This window comes from Numida meleagris, chromosome 1 (genome assembly GCF_002078875.1).
Source record: "Numida meleagris isolate 19003 breed g44 Domestic line chromosome 1, NumMel1.0, whole genome shotgun sequence".
Taxonomy (NCBI): Eukaryota; Metazoa; Chordata; class Aves; order Galliformes; family Numididae; genus Numida; species Numida meleagris.
In genome coordinates, this window is record NC_034409.1 from 76,342,688 (window position 1) to 76,364,312 (window position 21,625).

General features: G+C 39.4%; 1 protein-coding gene across 1 annotated transcript in view; it reads left to right on the forward strand.

Annotated features, from left to right (window-relative positions):
- MAN1A2 (mannosidase alpha class 1A member 2) overlaps positions 1-21,625 on the forward strand; it is a 143,887-nt gene that overhangs the window by 13,535 nt on the left and 108,727 nt on the right. Inside the window, exon 2 of the mRNA XM_021396810.1 lies at positions 19,669-19,924. Within this exon, the coding sequence (XP_021252485.1) occupies positions 19,669-19,924 (256 nt within the window). The remainder of the gene's footprint in view (positions 1-19,668; positions 19,925-21,625) is intronic.

Here is a 21,625-nt window from a genome sequence, read left to right on the forward strand (position 1 = left end):
AATGTGTAAGGTATTTGCCACCTTTACTAGTGTGAGTGGGTTAATTCTTAATCTAGCTGAGTTGGCACATTCCATCTCTACTTTTTTTTTCCTGCGGATTTTATGCCTATTTGTGTCAGTACTTTTCTCCTGAGTTAAGTTACTGTCTCAGCAATTTGGTTTTTTTTTCCTCTTACATTTGGTGGCCTTTAGCTGTGAGAGTATCTTCTCCTAACTTAACGATTGGGTTTGGGTAGAATTGAGCCCAAGCTCACACTGGACCTTGGATTGTAGAGAGTTGAATCTCTTGGTTTAGTGATCTTAGGACTGTGTGCTTCTTTACTCTGTACCCAGTATGTTTGAAATTGTTGGGTCTGAATTTGTCAAGATAAGCGTGATTTTATTGCTGACAGCCCGCGGAGGAAGGAGTTGTGGGTTGTTTTTGTTTTTGGAGTTTCCATTAGTCAAATAAACAACGCCATCCTGAGTAATCTCTTTCTTAATTATCTACTGCTATATTATGGATAGCATCTTTGTTAAGGAAATGGCAGTTTCACAAAGGAGGTAAGGAAGCTGCCATAATCATTTGAGCTAATGAAACAGATTTTAATTTGATCTTAGAGGTGTCAAACATTTGACTTCAACTGTTTGAGCTGCATTTTGTTGCTGGGAATCCAGAAAACTATATTTTGGAGAGGATGAGATGGAGGAAGAAATCTGACTTAATATACTGATTCTGAAAGTGGCTATAGTAAGCAGAAATAACAGAAGATAACAGCTTTATAAACAATGCTATTACAGGCAATCTGAAAAATCTGAGGTGATTATACCGATGAAGATGTTTCAATGATCAAATTGCCGAGCCATTTTATATTTCTGACTTTTCCACTGTTTCAAATGTGTCTTCTGGGCTATAGTACTTTAGTGTGTTTTCTGTTTTGGTCACGTTAAAAGTCGTTCGTAGCTAACTCATTTGTTGCTGTATATGTCTAGCACCTTTATATTTAGTCTGTAAAACACTTAAAGTATTTCCATAATACTGGAAATAGCACCTATAGCTGTTAGTAAATTAAACTAAAGCAAAGGAGCGCTAACTTTATAATCGTTTTATGAAAATCGTCAGTGACAGTTCTAGATGCTTGTACTGGATATACTACTCTACATACGCTTCTAGATGTGTATATTAGTGATACATTGCTGATCATTTGTCATGCTTTGTTTCAGTTGTGTTCTGGCAATATTTTTATTGCAGATCTATAGGAACCAGGATTCACTTAGCTGTTGCCTAAGAATGCCAAGCCACCTTTTGCTAATGCTGACTCAGCTGTAATGCGTAAGAGTAGTTCACATCACAATTTCCTTTTCTGTACCTCTTTTGCATTCTGTTGCATTCACCATCTTGATGTTAAGATATGTAGCTTGTTTATAGGTCAGTAATTCCTTAGATTCTGTGCTGGATTTGACTAACCTAAATGGCTGTCAGCAATATTGTTTACCCAATTGGAAAGACTGTTTATGCAATTGGGAAGCTGTTTTTCTCAGTGTGAAGCTTATTGCTTACATTCTCTGCAGTTTTCCCGTATGGAAGAAAGCTCCGTTGCATAAATTATGGTAATATCTCCATTCTTGGGGGTGTTCAGAAGCTGTCTGTACCTGAGCTGGCAAGCTGCTCTGGGTGGCCTTGCTTGAGCAGATGTTAGGCCAGATGACCTGTGGGGGTCTCTGCCAACCTCAGCCATGTTGCTGATCTGTGATGGAGACCGTATTTGTGGTCTCTTCTGATTGAAGGAAAAAAAAAAAAGAAAAGCTTGCCATATTCATAAATGTTCAAAGTTTTGTGAACATTGAGTTGTTACATATGATTTTAGTTTTTTTTTTTTATGGGGAGTTGCTGATCCACTGTTGCTTTTCTGGCCTTTTATAATAGAATAAAAACTCACCCAGTTGTCTGTCTCTTGAATCATGATTATGTAGTTTATTAGCAAGGTGGATTTTTTTAAGAGGAAACCTATTAAAAGCGCCTGGAAGGCTAAGTAATTTGTTACACACTCTTGTTTTTCATCCTGTGATTTATTGACAAGATTGAAAAACTTCTTGAATAATGAGTGCAGTTTTGCTCTATGGAACAGTGCAGATTGGACAGTTTTTTGATTCTGTTTCCAGGTATTCCATTGCTCTCATTAGTTATGGGTTTGACTGATTTGCCAAGTAGAGAGGTATAAAGATTTACTGTTCTAGAAGTCTAACCACTCCTAGAGGTGTGGGATGGGAGAACTTTTATAGAGTGTTTACATTTTAATCAATTCAGTATAAAAAGTATATCCACACTGCAATCTGTGTCTTCCTGTATAGAATCATAGACTCATTGTGGTTGGAAAAGGCCATCAAGATCATCTAGTTCGACCGTCAACCCATCATCACCATGCCCACTAAACCATGTCCCACAGTGCCACGTCTACCCTTTTCTTGAGCACCTGCAGGGATGGTGACTCCACCACCTCCCTGGGCAGCCCGTGCCAGTGCACTGCCTCTGACTTTCCATTGGATATTTAAAGCACTGTTGCTTCTGGGATGTACGAAGCAATTCTGGGTGAGTAAAATAGTGTTATGGAAATATGGCAGCTCATGTTGGCAGGACATCTGTGTGAGTGTAGCTGCTTCTACAGCACTGTGCAGAACCTGCCAGAGGGGTTCCCATCCAGGGAAGTCTAGTACCATCTGCTTACCTGAAAGTTTGCCATCTGTGAGTCTACTTTAAATGCTATTTGCTGCTCTCTCTTTGCAATAGCCGTTGTTTGTGTGTTATGCTAGCTGTCAACTTGTTTTATATTTGAAAAACTGAGAATTTTTAGATGAAGAAGATATTTATATCATGGCTGTTGCTTTAAATTACTGACTTCCTCCAGGTGTTTTTCTTCGATTTGTGAGTCTTCAGGTTTACTTAAGAGGCTGAGAAGACTAATGGTGTAAAATACAGGAGCTGCCATATTTGTTCTATTGAACACAGGCAACAGGAAGAAGGCATAGCTACAGCTCAAATAAAATTCCTATTTCTACAATACAGAGGATTGGAAGAGGTAAACAAGTACTTGACAAGGAGCAAGAACCTGGAGGGGGGAACATAAGCCAGGGCTAGTAGAGATTGTCCTTGGTAGTGGTGAGAGGGAGCAATTAATTTCTTCCTTTGTAAGCTGGAGCTGCGAACTGCGCACAGCAAAATAAAAGGAAATGGAATGGCTGTGAAGTAGTGACTTTTGCTTTTTTCCTTTTTTTCCCTGAGTAGAAAAAGATGAATGTTGTCTGAGGCGTAAGAGAAGGTGGGTGTTAGCTGAGGGGAAGATATCACAGACTAATCGGAGTGATGCTAGAGAAAGGAGTCATTTGAAGCCAGTTGCTGCTTAGTAAGGCATAAGTAAATCTTAGGATGGTAGGGAATGGCGTATGGAATGGAAGAGGTAATGTCCTTGGGATAAACTCAAGGAGAGGAAACTAAATGTGATAACTGGGGAGGGAATGACGAGTTAATGGCCATGTAGTTTGTCTGCTCCACATCACTTGAGATTCTTGAATATGCAGTTCTGTAATACTTGAAGCTCATGTCCTGTTCTCCTGTGTGGTCAGCCTTTTAACCTTTCCTCAATCCTTGCCCTGAGAGCAGTGTTAGGGCATTCGGCCAGCTAGGAGACCGGATTTGGCCTGGAGCGATCAGTGATAGGCTAAAGGAACTGGAAGCCTGGAAAAGAGAAGGCTATGGGGAGACCTCATTGCGGCCTTCTACTATTTAAAGGGAGTTTATAAACATGAGGGAAATAAACTTTTTACATGGGTAAACAGTGATAGGACAAGGGGGGAATGGTTTTAAACTCAAGGAAGGAAGATTTAGATTAGATGTCGGGGGGAAGCTCTTTACTGGGAGAGTGATGTGGTGCTGGAACAGGTTGATCAGAGAGGTTGTGGATGCCCTGCCCCTGGAGGTGTTTAAGGCTGGGTTGGATGGGGCCCTGGGCAATCTGATCTAGTACTTAATCTAGAGGTTGGCAACCCTACCTGTGGCAGGGGGGTTGGAACTTGATGATTTTTGAGGTCCCTTCCAACTCGAGCCATTCTATGATTTTTCAGCTGGGTCTGCTCATCACTGGCTGACTGGCTTGCTTTCTGGTCTCCTGAGAACCTGTGTAAGGAGTAAGGGAGCTTAGTTCTGTTCGGCAACCAAAGCTCTGGGATGTCAAGTAGTTTGTACAGAGATGACCCACACAAGGAATATTGAGTTATAATATTAATTACATAAAACAGTGTTCCAGCTATTATTGTTGATCATATTACTAGTACTGCATTTCTACGTAAGCAATACTTAATAAATCCACAACATACACAGATATGCAGGCATCATTCACATGCTACTTGAACTGGTGCTACAAAATGGCTCCTTCTCACTGTAGCAATACCAGAGAAGTTGTGCCTCTGTATGCTGTTCAGAGAAGGTTCCCATGCTGATGAAAGGCAGTTGCCTATCATACAGGGATATGTTCTCACAGGTCCATGTGTGTAGCTTCTTTACTTTGAGTATACAGTAAAAGCCATGTCCTCTTCTCCCCTGCTGGAAGCTGGCTTGGTGGATGGGTCCTCTGTGAGACTGCCAGTAGAACTTCTCAAGACTTTACCTGCCATGGCTTGTGCATACATTGGTGGTCTGTGACCTAGGAGTTGTGTGGGTCATTCAGTCAGTTCATCTGTCTTACCATGATTTTAACTAGAAGTTGTCAGCTTCCAGCAGACCCCTGCCTTATTGCTGTTGGCTGAAGAGAGTTCCAATTTCATTTTTTTGTTATAATAATCACCTTAAAACTCCAGTGTGCACATTGGTCTCTGGCTGATCCTAGCAACTTTGTGCTTGGCAGTAGCCAGGTATTAATCACCGTAAGTATAATGTGAAACTGTAGTCTGAGTCTCGCTTTTTTTTTCCCCTCCTGCTGCAAGCTGATACATGTGAAACCCTGTCAAGGTATTTTTCTCTTCCTCTGCTGCTAACCTACATAGTAACTGGTAGCAGGAGGTTGTCATCTTCTGTTAGTTCAAATGTTATGGATGTAAAGCTCCAGCATTACAGCTGTGAATTACTGAGATGTTAAAATAATTGTTATACTTTCTAGTGATCGCTACTTCTTAATTTTCTCTTAAAATAAATATAAATATGCATACACACATCTGATTGTGTACAGCAAGTATGTTTTGGCACCCTGTTTTCCTTTCTCGTGTCTCAAACTAATTTCTTGAGGTTACTTATTTTACACTTTGAAAAGTTAGGCAGATATTACTGCTTGGTGTGACTGTTTTAGTTTATCTTATTGAATTAGTATTTTAAACTAAATAAAACTTCCAACCTGATTGTCAACAGTTTACAGGCGTTCGGCCCGGTTCCGTGACGAAGGGGACGGGAGATCCACGGGTCCACGCCCCGGGAAAAGGGAAAAGGGGAAAAGGGTAAGGAGATGGCCCTGAGAGCAAAGAACAGCAGCAACAATCTGAGGAGAAACAAACTAATTTACTAAATAAGATATCGGAATGCGAAACAACACACTATAATACAATATAATTACAATTTAAGCTGATAAATCCAATACAGAGAGAGAATGTCCCAAAATCAAGGTAGGCCTTACTCTACTACTGACGATAAGACGGCTGGAGAGCGAGGTGCTGCCAAGACGAGAGATGGGCCGAAAAAGGGACGAGGTCTCGTGATCTGCAAGTTTTTATACTGCGAGCTTTTATCTTTTCCCTCTGGCTGGAAAATGGTAACAGAGGAGCAAAGTACCGTGGGGACTGTAGTAGTCCTTCTCTTCTGAGAACCAGGTACATTCACTACATGATGTTATGATGTGGAGTACCAATACCCGAAAATCATAAAACCTTGACACTGATCTTAGCAAATTAAAAGAAAATAGATTTTCTAAAGTGAGTTAATAGAATCACGTTTTCCCCCTTGTTATTTTATTTCAGAACGAGCTTGAAACGTCTGTGTGAAATGTCATGGAATTGTAATCTGTCCTACCACGTACAGAGAATGAGGTTGTCCTGGGATATTAAGTATTTAATATGTTTATATTTAGCACTTCCTACTGCAAGGAATTCATGCAGCTTTCTCTGTGACGTTCCTACACACTGGTTTCAGCAAGGCTTTGATCTCTGCTGGAGGAGTGTTTTTAGGCAATATCTTGTGAAGGTAAACGGGTGAAATCCTGTTTCTCTTATGTTTTTCTCTTATGTATTGCTGTTTCTTTATAACGTAAAATGTTAGGAAACCTTTGGTAGCATATTAGTCAAACTAACACCACAATGTTCTGTTGTTGGGCTAAACTACATGAATAAGAACATTCTGTAATCGATTGATGCACTGATTCCTTCTTTGATCATGTGAGTGCGAAGAACAAAAAATTTCTCAGGTGACTAAGACTCCTGCTTTAAGACTTGTTCAGTTTCTGGGCACTATTTGAGTCTTTTTCAGTCACTCCTGAAGATTTTCTTCATGATTCTAGGAACTCTTTCCAAATGGGAGAACAAGGATGCTGTCTGTATCACTCCACACGTGTGTGATTGGAGTTAGTATGTTGTTGCTTTGTGCTCCCTTCTGACTTGATTTTCTATCAAAATTTACTGTACAGAACTGGGTTATGAACCTGTTGTCCCATCTTGGCACAACTGTTGGGGAACATAGCTAGTGTAGAGAGTGAAAGAGTAGCAAGTCAGTACAGTAGTGCTGATGATGTAGTGCAAGCTTTCCAGAGCACATACTGAAACAGTCGCTAGTGCCTTTCAAAAAAGGGACCCATGATTCATTTTCTTTAGGTAAAACGTTATGTAAGAATCACATTTAAAAAAAAACAAACTACAGCTTTTCACTGTAGAAAATGTTAAAATGTTAAGTAGTGTAGGAGGTGCTAGTTATGCATGTGTGCATGAAACTTTAATGTGGCTCTATGTGTGTTGGAAAGGGTGCAAATTGAGGTATAGTGGAAACCTTTAATCTTGTAGTTTCTTGGTTAAATAGGTTTGCGGTTATGCTGAGAAAAAGTTGCCATCAAAGCAAATTTGTCTTAATCATTCTGAAAAATGAGTGTATGTATTTAATTTTTTGTAGAATAAAGAAAAACAGAAGTGTTTAGTGAGCACTGTAGCAAGTTCATCTCTGTAAAAGATGAACTTGATATGGTGTGGATAATACTGCAGTGCTTTGTATTTTGTAGGAGCTTTTGTGATACAAACCTAATTATAGAATGCGCCACTTTTATTTTTCTTCTTGGCTTGTGTAGTTGGGTTTGTGCCTTTTTAAAATTATTTATGGGATGCTTATTTTTGACAGTAATAGTAGACTGGATGTAAAGTAATAATTAAGAGCTTGATGCTGCATAACGGGAATGCTCTGGTTCCTTTTGCTTGAGGATATGTTTCAGTATCTGATCTGTGCTAGAGACAACGGTGGGACTGCTTTGTCCATCCTATGTGTAAATACGCTTTTTTGCAAAGATGCCTTTTTAATGGGAAACAGATGTTGCTCAGCTGTTGTATGAGAACCCAGTTGTGTAACTGCTTTCTCAGTGTCTCAGGACCAGCTATGTATCATTCTTTGATCAAACTCTAAGTCTTGCAAATCAGGAAAGAATCTGTTTAGTCTGGGGGAGAGGAGGCTGAGGGGAGACCTTATTGCTCTCTTCAAATACCTGAAAGGTGATTGCAGTGAGAGCGGGGTTGGTCTGTTCTCACTGGTGACAGCACGAGGGGAAATGGCCTCAAGTTGCGCCAGGGGAGGTTTAGGTTAGATATCAGGAAAAACTTCTTTACAGAAAGGGTTGTTAAGCACTGGAACAGGCTCCCCAGGGAGGTGGTTCCGTCACCATCCCTGAATGTGTTTGAAAACCGTTTGGATGTGGTGCTCAGGAACATGTTTTAGCGGTGGGTTGTTAGAGTTAGGGTAGCATGGTTAGGTTGTGGCTGGACTTGGTGATCTTGAAGGTCTTTTCCAACCTGAGCGATTCTGTGATTCTTTTCTAGCATGCAGGATATTTTCCAGTTCTGTGATTAATAGTCTAAATACATTGCTGTATATGTATCTAAACTTGTACAGCATCAGCTAGATAGTGGTTTAGAGTGGAAAATTCTGCAGCTTGACACCATTAATTGAAATAGACTTCTGCAGCTTAGAATTAAAAGTATTCTGCTAGTGTTTTGGTGTATTTTGTATCTTGCGTCAAAATAAACTGCACATTTCCAAATGCTCATTTCTAACTTTTTATCTGACCAAATTCTCTTTTCCTATACCAGTTTCCTTTTCCGTTTCTTATTCTTCTAGTCCATTGGAAATAAGGATAATATACTCCAGTCAATATGGTGCTAGCAGACAGGATGCAGTTTTATGTTCTCTTATGTTGGGCAGGTGGCAACATTGCTCTGATTCAGGTTTCCTGGTAAAATACAAAGAATTCTTAACTTTCATAGTCTTCTAGTAAGACTTAGACTTTTGAGTATTTTTTTAATGAGACTGATTCCTAAAAGTATTTTATATAATTATTAAATGTTTTGACAGTTAAATTTGAGCATCTGCACAGTCTTAATGCTTCACATGAGGAATTAGCTGCAGTCATTAAATTCTTATATAGTGCCTATCTTTGATTGTTAGTGACTTGAGGCAGATCTAACTGTGTTAAATTTTGCATCATGGAAAAGGAAAGAATCTAAAGGGGAAGTGTTTGATCGAGCTGTAGTGGTTGAAAACTACATTGTTGTTGAACTTTATGCATCCATTGTTTTTTCTAATGTTTTTGGAAAGTGACACTGAGACACTGCATGCAAAATAGAGTAAGTTTGCTTACGCATTGTTGAAACCGTGTAAAGCATTTTGTATCTCGTGTTTACTCACTAATGAAATATTTGTTAATTGCTGTTGAAGTGAGGGGGAAAAAGAACAACTATATATTCCTGCAACTGTCGATCTGATTCATCTGAAAAACCTGCATGAGCTGATATATGAAAGTTCTTAGCTTTTACAAGTGTTTAGCCACTACTATGAATGTAGTAGTTGGGAACTGTTTGCGGAAAATCTCTACCTTTCTTCACCAAATGAAACTTCAGTTAATGGCTTTCTAGGCACCTGAAAACACTGTTACAGCCTACAACAGTCAACTTGAACTTGGCATATGTAGCAATACCAAGGGATTTTCTGGCTTTTGGTTTTGCAGTGGTCTTGCTCTGTATGCAGAAGGGATGTGCTTCAACTCTTCAGACTCTTCTTGAGTTGTCTGAGTGTCCATTCAGTCTCTGTTTTTAAAATGCTAAATATATTCTTCAGGAGGTTTATTTATTCTTATTCCAGAGCTGCTTCCAGGAGTGCTGCCTAATTCACAAGAAGATAAACAATTAGGTAGGGATAGATACAGAAAGAACAAGCATTGGCCATTATTGATCAGCTATGGAAATGATTGAATTTAACTAATTAGACAGCAAAAGTTGGTCATTTTTTTCTTTCTGTCTTACCAATGAAAATATATATCACCAGCTAACTTACTCCATTAAAAATGCACAGAAACAAAGCAGTACAATTTAAGTGTAGTACAGTTCTGGAAAATTGAAAAAATGCCGAGATGTGGACAATCTAGGCAATAGAGAAATTTCCACCGTTGAACAGAAAATGTGGGAGGAAGATTAAAAGTCATGGCTCATTTGTCTTGAAGGTGAAACCCAGTTGTCTGTAAAGAAATGTCAGAGACTGAGGTTTTGGCTCAGATGAGAGCAGGTCTGGGATTACAGCCCAGATTCTTGGTCTAAGACTCAATAACAAAAAAAAAAAACCCAAACAGCATCACTGGGAGGTGCTGGTTTTTTCTAGGAACTGATGGCAGCACATGTGGCAGTGGCACAAAGCTGTACCAGAGGAGGTTCAGACTGCACATTAGGAAACATTTATTTACCATGAGGATGGTCAAAACTGGAACAGGCTTCCAAGAGAGGTAGATGGTGCTCCATGCCTGTTGGTGTTCAAGGGGAATTTGGACAGTGCCCTTGTCAAGCAGCTGGAGTCAGTGGTCTCTGCAGGTCCCTTCCAACTAAACTGTTCTGTCACTTATTGTTCAGCAGTGAAAAGTTTGTTTGCAGGAAGCCTGTATACAGCTTAAGAGGGGCTATTTAATATTAAAGAGAGGGAACACCTGTGTCAATGAGTCATATTTCTCCTCTTCCTACCACAACCCAAAGAATCTGACTGATGAGGAGGACTAGTGCTTAAAATGGCAGCTGTATCTTTGAAGAACACCAAGGAAGCAAGCTTGCAGAGGATAGCTGGGTATGAAGGATAAACTAGGTATGAAGGATATGATGGGGGATAAGGTATGAAGGATGGCTGGGTATGTAAAGTAAGACAGGAGATAGGAACACAAAGGTTAAAGGGACGTGCAGTGGAAAGACAAACTTCTGAGAGGGTAAGAGGACTTGAATAAAGAAACTCTCATTTGTTTGACAAACAGTACTTGTGTCATATCCAAATATAACCATCTACTAGAAATAACTTCTACTGTCATTTTTGTCTGAAAGGAACTGCTGAAGAAACCTGCACTTCTGGTTACTTTTCTTGGCAATGAGAGGCAGTAGATGTCTAGCTAGTGTCCTTGCATGAGATGAAAGTGGGTTCTCCATGTACTAGGAGAACATGATGGACTTAGAATGCATGTGGATGTTATAAAATCATGTATGTTGTAAGGCTAGAGGGAAAATAAAGTTCTGTACTTAGCATGTAATGTTTTTTAGGTGCTGAGTCAAAAAATTGTTCTTGCCTACTGATCTGCTGAGAGTACAAACAATAATAAACTGTTTGTTGTCTTGCTTTAGTAACCCAATGCTATACTTCCATGTGAGGGAGAACAGTTGCTGGTGGCCATTTTTCCCTACTTGGCTTAATTTTCACTTTGGTTTCTTTTTTTAATCTTGACTCTTACAAACCAGCTTGGAAGCATCTTTGTTTTTTTTTGCAGATCAGTTATTCAAAAGCCTGTATTGTCACAGAAGGTAGGAGAGACTTACGTTAAAATTCATCCTGGTATGTGGAGCTTTAGCAACTGCTCTTTAGAAGGTCATACCTCATGCATATTTGTAGTGCATTGTTTCACTTGGTGATTCTGTTATCAAACCTTACAATTTGTGACCTTCTCTGAATGATGTTTTGTCTGCTTGCAGAGACTATACAATGCTCTTGCATAAACAGCTGCAATAGATAATTACAGTAATTGTTCAAAAAAGTGCACCTGTTTCTGGTATGCTTTTGTTTAGTTTCAGACTGTTATTATTGGGTCTCTTTATGGTTCTTTCTGGCAAAAACAGTCTAATCACCAATCCTTTTAATATTGCTTGTTTTAAAGTGGCTACCAATGTAGTTTCATGGTATTTGGACCTCTCTTTTGTCTGGAGACTATAGGATAAGCTGTTGGGATCTGGTCTTGTTCAACATCCTCATCAGTGACCTAGATGAAGGGATAGTATGTACCCTCAGAAAGTTTGCCGATGATACAAAGCTGGGAGGATGGCTGTCACACCAGAAGGCTGTGCTGTCATTCGACAAGGCCTAGACAGACTGGAGAGTTGTGAGAAGAGAAACCTTACGAGGTTCAACAAGGGCAAGTGTGGAGTCCTACACCTGGGAAGGAGTAACAGCATGCATCAGTAGAGGTTAGGGGTTGACCTGCTGGACAGGAGCTCTGCGGAAAAGGACCTGGGTGTGCTGGTAGACAACAGGATGACCATGAGCCAGCAGCGTGCCCTTGTGGCCAAGGCCAGTGGTATCCTGAGGTGCATTAAAAAGAGCATGACTAGCAGGTCGAAGGAGGTGGTCCTCCCACTCTACTCTGTCCTGGTGAGGCCACATGTGGAGTACTGTGTCCAGTTCCAGACTCCTCAGTTCAAGAAAGACAGGGAGCTGCTAGAAAGAGCCCAGAAGAGGGCCACAAGGATGATTAAGGGCCTGTAACATCTCCCTTATGAGGAAAGACTGGGAGTCCTGGGACTGGTCAGCCTGGGGAAGAGAGGACTGAGGGAAGATCTCATCATTGCTTGTAAATATCTTAAGTGTGGGAATCAGGTGGATGGGGCTAGGTTCTTTGCAGTGGAGCCCAGTGGCAGGACAAAGGGCAGTGGGTGTAAACTGGAACATAGGAAGTTCCATCTTAACAGGAGGAAAAACTTCATTAGTTTGAGGCTGCCCGTAGAATATATAGAGTTTCCTTCTCTCTCTGGAGTTATTCAAAACTTGAATGCTTTCCTGTGTAACCTTTCCTCCTTTGTTCTTTTCCCTGTAGGGAACGTGCTTTAGCGAAGGAGTTGATCTGGGCGTCCCTTTCAGACCCTATGATTCTATGGTTCTGTGTAGCAGCTTTTGCTTTAACTAACTTTTAGAAGATTTTTCTCGGAATGCTCTATGATGTGTTTGCTAGCGTCCTCTGAGGCAGAGATGTTAGTTGAATATGGAAACTATTTGATGTGTTTTGATATGTGTTTGTGCTGCAGTTGTTTCCAATCTTTGTTTTAAAAAAGTGAGAATGTGTTCTTGGATTGGTCTTCTGTGAGTATCTGAATGCAATGATATTTGCACATATTGAACTGTTGCTGTCTGTCTTACGCTGGATGGGAAGCTTGTTGGCATTTGAATGCCACTTTGGGGGTAGCAGGGAGTCTCAGCTGGTCATGTTTTCAATATTTTCTTCACAACTTCATTGTGTTTTCGCTTCTCTTGTATTGCTTAAGGACTCAGAAATGTGATACTCATTTTTAGTATTTTTCTTCCACTAAGGTCTTATACTTCAATATATTTCATAAAATATATCTTTAACTGGAACATGCAGTGATGTTTCTAGCAGCTCAAGCTGTCCATCATTGGTAATTGCACAGTGAATATCTGTCTGCAGAAGAAGCTCTTGTCCTGTCCTCTGTAAATTCCCTCGAATACCTGTTAACCTTTTCCTTCATGTTACTGTTTTCATATGTTTGTCTCAAAATGTCACTTTTTGGAAGACTTTGGGCTGATCATACAGTTAGTGCTAGAGTTTTTCATCTCTATTGAGTCTCCGTATATTTTCTTCGAACATCTAGGTATTCTGTCGAGTGAATGAAAGAGCACTGTCATTCCAATGAATGAATCTAATTGAATTATAGTGCTGTAGGAATCACAGCTTCTGTACATTTATTTGGTGATTTCTGTAATGATAACAGACATGAGTTCAAAACTTGTTTTCTGAACTGTATCTGTTTCATGCTGCTTGAGTCTGGAAATAGGTGAGGATGCCAGAATGAGAGAGCTTTATATTACTACTGTTGGGTACAATACCAATTCCTTGTCCTGGGACTGAAAATTGAAGGGAAGGATAAAGCCAGAATCTTCCGGGTGCTTGATCTTGGTAGTGCGAAGTTGTGATCTTGCACAAAGTGCATCACCACAATGATGCATTTCAGTGAGTTAGACTCACTGTAGATACTCATACGTGGTTCATCTTTTGCACACATGCATGTTAAGTCCTGACTTTACCAAAAGGCTTGTATCTATGAGAAAAGTACGCTTATTGTAAAGCATCCTCTGCAAACTAGGTTAATGTGGATGTGCAATGAACATTCTTTTAATTAAGGCCTGAAAGACACAATTATGTTTTTTGTCTAAAAATTCATGTTTTTCTGTGAGGCTGATTCTTTGGAAAAATAATTTATGTGTGTTAGCAAAACCATTAGTAGTTCTTGAAGGAAGGTAAAGACTATTTCACTGGCCTCCAGAAGCTGAATTTTGAAAAGGAGGAACATACTTCCAATATACATTAACCGCACACTGAACATTTAAGAATCAAGACACTTCAGTAATGCTTTCTGTTCCTCATTCTCTGTAAGCCGTGTCTTTGGCTTCTGTACAGATTGCTCCTTCTTGGTGAGGACATGATTGTAGGAAATGATCTCCAGTTCTGCCTCCCTGATTCTTTCTAGCTGCCTCTTCCACAAAGCCACCCTCTACTAACTTTGGAAAAGCTTTCAGGACTACAGATCTATGGTTTCAATTTAAAAATTGATACGAATTTTCAGCTTCATCCTTTACTGAAACAAGAACATTGCTACCACATTGGAGTATGAGCGGCTTTTACAGAATTGTGAGACAGTTATGCTCTTCCACGAATGGATCATGGAAGATGTAAAAGTTATCTTTATTTTCTCTCTTTATAATAGGGTTTAGTAGCTCTGACAGTTGTTTCTTGGCACTACATTTGAAGGGAAGAAAGACTGTTAACTGTTCAGTGGTGTTAATGAGATTGAATTTGATATAAAGAGGAGCTCAGTCCTTTATTTTACATTGTTTAGGAGAAACGTGAATGTGCCATGGATGACACTGAGAAAAATGGCTGAAGAACTTCAGTTTGAAAGCCTTTTGGTCAGTGCATCTGTTAAAACATGGAGTTGTGTTTATCATCATTATATTATCAAATATAAAAAGGTAACAGTGCTACTATATTTTTTTATGCAAGCCTAATAACACTCAAGAAAAAACTAAGTGCTAATACAGCAGTTTGTGTAACAAAACATTTTGCTGAGAACATTTGTTATCAAATGATGTCAGATTTTGTCAAATTGAGAACAAAATGTGCATTAAAAAGAAGTCCTTGAGCTTTTGTGAACTGAACTAAAGACTAGAGCCAAGAGATGTATAAATTTTAACTTAAAAATATACTGGATATTTATGTGATAACAGTCCAGACTAGTACACCAGGTGTTTGATCTGTGAATTTCTGGAACTAAAAGTTCGATTTAGTGCACTTTGATGTAAAGAATCCTTAGGGAGAGGACTATTAATAGTCATACACTTTCCACAAAACGGACCAGTCCGCAGGGATTGATCTGGTAGTATTAAACTAAATGATACAAATATTTAGCCCAATTTGACAGTTAGTATCCTTATGGACTATTAAATAGTTTGTTTGACCGTTACTAAAATTCTATCATTGCTTTTATAAAGTGGATTATCTAAATCTTCTTTTAAGTACCTTTAGCTTGAGTTGACTTTTGAAAACAGCTTTTAACAAACTATAGATTGTTTAAAAATCAGAAAATGCAAGTTAGTACATTAACATTTCATTGAAGTATTTCAGCGTGCTTTGTATCATCTGCATTAATTCTGATTCTTTGTCCTGAATGTTCCTTTAAACATAAGCTTTCATTAACAAATGCAACTCAAAACATTGTAATCCTTATCTTACATCGCTTTTCTGTGCTGAAATGTAGACTGTAATTGGCACTTTAACACATTAAGATTCCTGTTGCTAAAATAATGCATTCGAAGCATCAGGAAAAGATGGTGACTTCCTGTTTTTCTCCTTTGGCTTCGTCTATTTTGCAGCAACTAATCTGGTCAGTTTGGTAGGTTCCACAGAAAGAGTAGAATGGGAAGAGGCTCATTACTCTGCTTGAGTGCCCTTTTCATTTTCCTTCCACTGTGAGGAAGTCGGTATCTTTTTTAATTTTGTCAAAGACAACATTTTGGATTTTTCTTCCTTAGACTGTTATGTGATCTGTTATATTCTTTCTAACAAGTGTACTTAGTATATAGTTCTGAAGGATACCTGCCGTGCTTTCTTTTGGAAATCTGAATATTGATGTGCAGTAGCCAAACATGTTTGTGAAGGTACTTCTTAGGTAGATCAAACCAGTTGGAATGACAGCTTTTAAAGATGTGTGTGAATATGATTGTCGTGCTCAGCCTTATTATTTTATGGTAGCAGTTCAAGTTTCAGTCCATCAGACATCAAGGGATGAGGTTCAACAAGACCAAGTGCCGGGTCCTGCACTTTGGCCGCAACAACCCCAGGCAATGCTACAGGCTTGGGGCAGAGTGGCCGGAAAGTTATATGGAGGAAACGGACCTAGGGGTATTAGTCAACGCTCGGCTGAGCATGAGCCAGCGGTGTGCCCAGGTGGCCAAGAAGGCCAATGGCATCCTGGCTTGTATCAGAAATAGTGTTGCCAGTAGGAGTAGGGAAGTCATTCTCCCTCTGTACTCAGCCCTAGTGAAGCCCCACCTCGAGTACTGTGTCCAGTTTTGGGCCCCTCACTGCAAAAAAGACATTGAGGCCCTGGAGCGTGTTCAGAGGAGGGCGACGAAGCTGGTGAGGGGTCTGGAGCACAGGCCTTATGAGGAGCGGCTGAGGGAGCTGGGATTGTTCAGTCTGGAGAAGAGGAGGCTCAGGGGAGACCTCATCGCTCTCTATAACTACCTGAAGGGAGGTTGTAGTGAGCTGGGGGTCAGCCTCTTCTCTCTTGTAACTAGTGACAGGACGAGGGGGAATGGCTTCAAGTTGCGCCAGGGAAGATTTAGGCTGGACATTAGGAAATACTACTTTTCTGAAAGAGTGGTCAGACGCTGGAATGGGCTGCCCAGGGAGGTGGTGGAGTCACCCTCCCTGGAGGTGTTCAAGAAGCGTTTAGATATAGCGTTGAGAGACCTGGTTTAGTGGGGTTATGTTGGTGATAGGTGGATGGTTGGACTAGGTGATCTTGTAGGTCTTTTCCAACCTAGCTAATTCTATGATTATATGATTCTAAGACAGTTCTAACAGGTTGCCACATATGCTCAGGAAAAGCACATCCTTAGAGTAGTCTTAGTTGTTGCTCAAATATTTCGATTTTTCATTTGTGGGTTGTTTTTCTGCCCCAGTTCAAATCAGTTCTTTAAATCATCTGATAAAATCTTTAGATATGAAGTGCCTTGATTCCTCGGCTTTGAGATGTGGCTTCTTGAATCTTTTTAGTCCTTTCTGTGTGTCTCAAAGCCATTATATTGGTACTTGAAACATCCCAGTAGCCATTATTAAAAATGCAGTAGTCACTGTAAAAAGAGCAGAATTACTTTCTTCCAAAACATGTAGGTTGCTCCAGAAGTAATGCCTCCTATTTATATATATGGAAACTACAACAGATACAAAGAGCACAATAATACTGTTTGGTAGAGCCAATTCTCAGCTACAGAGCTGTATTTTTCAACAAAGTCCACAATTAGCTATGCATTTTCACAAGTAATGGTTAAGAGCCTGCATGCTATGCTCATAGGGAAAAAAAGCAGCAGCAGAGGTGACCCCACTGTTTCCTAGCTGCTGTGATGATGCCACTGCTAGGAAAATGTTGCCCACGCAGTCCATCTTTTATTGGCCCAAATAGATGGACATTAGGAGGTGCCAAATCTGGACTTTACAGTTAGTATGGTAGGACAGTCCAGCCAAGACTGGCAGTGTTCTCCATGGTCATCAAACTGGTATGGGTTCTGACATTATTGTGTTGTAAGAGAAAGGCTGTCTTCTTCTCTGGTCTGACTCTGGAAGTTTGAGGCTTCAGCTTAGTCAGCGGCATGGTGTTGCAGTCAGACTTGATGGGTTCCAGGGAATTCAGAAGGCTCACCCTCTTTCCTATCCCAAAAGATAGTGCACTTCACTTTACCCACTGAAAGCTGCATCTTGAACATTTTCTTTGGGGATTTCACGTCATCACTCCACAGACTGCTGTTTTGAATGTGATTAATAGTGGTGACACCTCATCTTGTCACTAGTAATGATGTGATCCAGAAAACTGTCACCTTCAGCCCTGTATTGGTTCAGTAGGTCCTGAAAAACTTGGAAACTATGTTCTTTCTGTTCCTATGTGAGCATTCATGGGACCAACCTGGCACAAGCCTTGCAATATTCCAACACTGCCTCCATAGTTTCCAATGCATTGAAGCCAATATTCATGCAGTTCCCTGGTCGTAATCTGCTAATTTGCACAGATGAGCCGATTGAGATGCTCTTCATTTTGTGGTGTGACAGCTACGTGTGACTGTCTGGAATGTGACTTGTCTTTCACATTGCTGTCACCACTGCTGAAACGCACCACCCACTACCTCGCTGTGCTCACATCCACTGTTTGATCTCCATAAACATTCAGCAAGCATCAGTGGATGTCAGTGGGTGCCATTTTTTCTGTACGGAGGAGTTCAGTTCCACACCTTTGCTTCGTATACGCTTCCATGTCAGATGCCATTTTGTCAGACTGCCCCTCTGCTACTGTCTGCCATATGACAACAAAATGTAATGGAATATTGATGGGAAGGTTCAGCCTCTGCTACCATACCAACACCATCTGCCTCTGATGTTGTGGGCCAACATAATAAAATGGGAGACATTACTTTCAGAGCAGCCCTTGTATAAAACATAACATATTGGCTTTATTCTTTACATCTTTACAAAAAAAAAAGTCAAAGAAGCAGTGCTTTGTAATCAACAGGACATGCTCTTGATTTATGAGGTTAATAAAAACTGTTCTGCTATACTTGGAAAGCTTGGTGAGGTCTGTCCATATCCCTAAATATTGCAACCTAAATATTCTTGCACAGCACCTCAATCTGATACTTAGTTTGGTTGAATCTCTGGAATGTTAGTGGTTTATCATAGCTGCCAAATATTTTTAATAAGCTTTGTAGGAAAAAAAGCCATTTTTTGTAAGTATAATTGTTAACTAGTGTTTGTGTTTTCACTAAATTTTGGATTGGCTTTTCATTGTCGTGTGTCAGATGGTGTCTGCCTCTTTTTGTTGGGGGGCAGTACTTCTTCAATGTATTGGAAAAAAATGTGATTTAGGACAACTTCTGAAAGCAGTTAGGCCAAGCTTGATGTCTCTGACTTGGTATGCTGCATGCCTTCTTTGCTTTCTATTATTCACTATCTTCCTCCTTCTTCTTCTTTTTGGAGGAAGAAGCATTTTTGTCCAGGGAGGCAGAAGGAAGAGAGTATATTGTTTTAGTCCCTGCAACTGTCTTGTCTTACATTGTTGAACAACTCTGTGTCCTTCTAAGTGTAAAAAGATTGTGTTACACTAAATCTGATGTGTATTTTTCTAATGCCTTGATGTATTTTAGGCCACTTTTCATTTGATGTTAGAATAACCTCTCAACACCGACTTTCAGACACAAAAAATAAAGATTACTGTCTTAAACTCAAGTTCTGTTGTTCGTTAAAGATCACAATGGAAGATTGTGCTTAGAACAAGTTATTGTTTTTGGAACAGTGATTTTCAAAGTCATACTTTATTAAAAGTCTTTGTTCTTAAATTGCTTTATAATCTCTGCCTTAACTTGTGAGATTCATAGACCATACTGTTTGAAATGAAAAGTATTGAATTCAAGACAAAACATAATGCGTTGGGATTTGCAGCTAATGCTGCAGCCTCATTGTTCGTAAACTGCAATTTTCTGTAGTCATTACTTCAGATCTTGACATATGATATACTTGTTGTGCAGAAGGTGAGGAAGAACCCCTTTGATTATATTTACATTTTTGAGACCAAATGACTGTTAGATGCACTTATGTGCACATCGTGTAACTGAGGTACCGGATGTAGGTCTTTTCTCTTTCTAAATTCTTGAGTAGATGGGCAAAGGTGTAATCCAGAAAACTCCGTTTTTTCACAATACAATGGAATGTGTGCTTCTCATCTTCTGAGGTTCATGACAAAAATAGTGTGGAAAGTAAACTTGTCAGAATCACTAGAATTACTAGAATAAACCACCTTGGAATATGGTTTCTGTTTTGAAGCTGCAATTTGTTTATAACTGATGTATTTTTTTTTTAGTAATGAGTTGCTGACTAGCATTTGTGTCTCTAGAGAAGAAGAGGAACGTCTGAGAAATAAGATCCGAGCAGATCATGAAAAGGCCCTGGAAGAGGCGAAGGAGAAATTGAAGAAATCACGTGATGAGATTCAAGCTGAGATTCAAACAGAAAAGAACAAAGTAGTGCAAGAATTGAAAAAGAAAGACAGCAAGCCACTGCCCCCTGTTCCTTTACCAAATCTAATAGGGATAAACAGTGGAGAACCAGCAGACCCGGATATTCGAGAGAAGAGGAACAAAATTAAAGAGGTAAATACAACTACAACCTTTATCTGGTAGTATTTATTTATATGATATTCAGTTGTTGTTACATTAAACAGTATAAGAAAAATAGGACTACAGATCTTAATTAACAGTGAGTCAAAAGTACAAATCAAGTATTAATGAACATTGAAGTTTTATTGCGTTTCTTCTGGAGCTAGGGTGTTCATATTTCTTGGGATAACAACTTAAAAATGGTGGTAGATTTCTTGAATTTGGTGATATGTGGATCAAAGTTTGTCATTAACAAATGGACAGTATATTTGACTTTGTCAGGTTCTGTTGAAAGAATATGGTCGGTTAGTGTGTCACAAGATAAATATTTTAAAAAGTGAGATGAGAAGATGGGGAAAAAATGACCTACTTCTAACATTTGTGAATTGCCAAGTTAGTATTTGTTTTTCAAATTAAGTTTTAAATGAACTCCTATTTTTAGGAGTTATTTAAGTAGGTTGTCTCATTTACCTGTAAAATATTCAAACTAATATGTTGGCTTAAGCTTTTGATTCTGTGGCAGCCTATGCCATGGGGAATTACTGATTCTAATCTTATCCTTTTCACCTGAGAGATTCATGGCAATCTTTTGCCAGGGCAATGCCAGCTTATTATTTACACCAGGCATTTTTCTGAGTCTGTATTTTTAACTAGTCTGGCAGAAACATCTTAGGACCTTTTTTTCCCTCCCTAACCCTCACATCTCCCCAGATTTGATTAGTTTTATGCCCCCAAATCAGCTTTACAGACAGAAATTGTTCAGACCAGATGTAGGGAAACAAAATCTGCATGTAAAGAACATCTGGGACCACAGTGCTTAGTTTCACTGAGTTTAGTAAGCTCATAAATAAATGTCAGTCATATAGCTGTCCTAGTAACAGGGAATTACCACAGCTGGAGTATGTGGCATATGGGAGGTAGGTCACCCAGGTTAGAATTTTACTATGAATGTTAATGATGGCTACATTAAATCCATTCTTAGCAAGTAATAAGCAGTTCTTTATGTCTGTGGAGCTGTATCATTATTTGAACCTACAGGGAGCAAGTCCTTTCTGTGAAGGTAGGCATATTTCGTTGGTGATTACTGCAGAAACATTTCTGGCTTAAGTTAGTTTGTAAAATGGGGTCCACACCATCCTCCTTTCTTGTTGTTATCCAAAGGACGGCAAAGAATTATGGACTTCAAAAACTCTACTGTTTTTAAAAACTAGAGTGTCCTCAAATTTCCTGTGAGACTATACAGTCAAATTTGCTTTTTATAATGTCTTCTGTAGGATGAACATGACTAGTGAATGATAAGGTCATGCAATTGGCAACACTTCTTAATTTTAACTGGAATTTACTGTAAATAAATGGGTTTTGAGTTTGGCACTGATGGATTTAATGGGTAGAAAAAAAAAGAATTTGATCAAGCACTGAGCATGGCTAGTAATGATGAACTGGAATGGGAAAAAAAAACCTCAAGTTCAGTTAAATGAAACCTAGAACAAGAGGGAAGGTTGAAAATCAGACTGGTAATACGTATTACTGAAGTTATTTTGTCAGCAGATATACCTTTGTGAGGAGACAATTGCTTCAAGTTAAAACAAATTTTCGTGATGATAACAAAGAAAAGTGAAGTTTGGACAGTTCTTCTGATCTGCGCCTGAAGGTGTAGCAGTTTGTCTGCATGGCTTAACTCTTGTGATTCTTACC